Here is a 2,286-nt window from a genome sequence, read left to right on the forward strand (position 1 = left end):
CTGAAACTCAAACACTCAAGCTCATAGCAGAAACATCACTTTACAGATCTTGATTTTTTTTATATATTCTTTTTTTTTTTAAATTAAACTTATTAAAACAACCTCCGAGCCAAACGGATAAAAGGCCAAACACACAAAATCACCCCGACCCAAACGGGCAAAGGGCAGAGAAATTACAACATATATAACTTTACACCGTTCTTTCATTATGCCCTTTGGTCAATGCATATTAACTAATACACCGTTCTTTCATTATGATATTAATTATAAACATTTGAGCATTTATATTTCAAATCAAATGCAATCAAAATGAAATTGTGTGCACAACTGAACTTTAATCCCAATTAATATTCTAAATTTAGAGTTTCAACAATGACATGTAACTCCAGAATTTGAACCTAAATTTTGAGAATTCAAGGCATGATAAATAAGAAAAATCAGTTTTGCTTAATTAATCATCAATGAATATTTAATATAATAATAATAATAATAATAATAATAATAATAATAATAATAACAATTGAAAATGTAATATTTCACATTAATATGTAGACCTGTTTTTCTTCATTCTTTATTTCAGTAATGGCAATCTACCAAAGCAGGAGCAGAAAACACCAAATGTTGTTGTGAAGAACCCAATTGAAACTTCGATTGAACGACGTCGTCTACCACTTCCGGTGGCGGAAAGTTAAGATCTAACGATAACTTACAACTCGTACTACCTCCCGGTGACTTTTCCGTTACAGATTCCGTTACCCGGTTAACAGAAACCGGAACCGGCCGGTGTTTTCTCATGTGTCCACCAAGAGCTTGACCGGATGAAAACTCCGATCCGCATATTGAACATTCATGTACTTTTATTTTGTTGTTACCAGTTTGGACGTAACCTATCGTTGGCAAGGGAAACTTCTCGTCGTTATTGTTGTAAATTATATCATATACCGTGTTTTCTCTGTCTTCTGTAACCGTTTTCTGTTGATCGTTATCTTCGTGAGAAGGGTTATTCATTGAAGTAGATTTCTTGTCTTCCACGTTAAGTTTTAGCTTCTTGTGACTTGCTCTGTGTCCGCCTAACGCTTGAAACGACGGAAACGTACGGTTACACGTTTTGCACTCGTAAACATCTGTGATAGTTGTGATCATCTTCTCTGTTGTTTTATGATGAATCGGATCGGATTTGTTTTCAGCCGGAGAAACATGACTTTGAGCTAGCATAATTAGACAATTCGCCATATCTTCGTCTTCTTCGGATGACATAACCATTGACTGGCAGCGATCAGGTGTAGAATTATCAATCGAACAGTAGTCTTCATGAGTTGTATTGCCGGAAGTGGTATACCAGGGCCTTTGACGCTTCGTACGCTTTCGTTTGATGATGTTTTGAGCTCGATCTCGACTCGTGTGTTCAGTGAATTGTGCCATGAGCTCTACTTCCATGGTGAATCTGTGTGTAAATTGTATGAGAGAGAGAGAGAGTGTGTGTATATATGTGTGTGTGGTGGTTTACTAGTAAGGGAGAAAAGAGTGAGAGAGTTAGTTCAATATATATGCATAGTGAAAGGGTTAAAAGTGTTAAGATGGAAAAGTAGTGGATAGGAAAAGAGAAGGTAGTAAAGTGTAAGTTTTTTCTTCAAGTAGTTTGTTGCCAACGATCTTTCTTGCTTAAACAAGTGCTTTTAAGTAAGTTTTAACAAGTTCGGCCGCGTGAACTTCACTTGCTTATTAATGTACCTCGCGTGCTTCTCATTCAATCTCCCACCCTTGTTTAGTTTTATATTATTTTCTTTTCGTTTTTCTTAATTAGCATGTTAAGTTAGGGGCTCTTTGGCAACATTTGAATGGTTATGTGCTGAATTACTAAGGTGGTGTTTGTTTTTTTGGCCAAAAGCTCTTCTGAGCACTTATGTCTATGTCGCGCAGACATAAGAGTCCTGCAGCTTGTTTGTTTTCTTGAAGATCTGCAGAGCTTTTACCTCAGCCTCACCTCTTCCCCAAACAGATCCTTCCCCTTGTCTTCAAACCTCTGTCAACCTCTTCTCCCTCTCTCCCTCTTCAAAACATCCATCTGCTCCAAAACCCTAGCTCTACCTCCACCTCCGACACCACCTCCACCTGCCGACACCACCTCCACCTCCGCCACCGCCACCACCTCCACCTGCCACCACATCTCCACCACCACCTCCACCACCACACCTCAGCCACCACCTCTACCACCACATCTCAGCCACCACCATCGTCAAAACCCACCACCACCAAACCCATCAATTAAAACAAAACCTAGATCGG

At 39.0% G+C, this 2,286-nt stretch overlaps 1 protein-coding gene across 1 annotated transcript; it reads right to left on the reverse strand.

Moving 5' to 3' along the window:
* Nucleotides 1–576: 576 nt before the first annotated feature.
* Nucleotides 577–1,437, reverse strand: LOC118485818 (zinc finger protein ZAT5-like). The gene has a single exon (XM_035982292.1). The coding sequence runs from the start codon at nucleotides 1,435–1,437 to the stop codon at nucleotides 577–579; it is 861 nt and encodes a 286-aa protein (XP_035838185.1).
* Nucleotides 1,438–2,286: the final 849 nt, after the last annotated feature.

This window comes from Helianthus annuus, chromosome 13, assembly GCF_002127325.2.
Source record: "Helianthus annuus cultivar XRQ/B chromosome 13, HanXRQr2.0-SUNRISE, whole genome shotgun sequence".
NCBI lineage: Eukaryota > Viridiplantae > Streptophyta > Magnoliopsida > Asterales > Asteraceae > Helianthus > Helianthus annuus.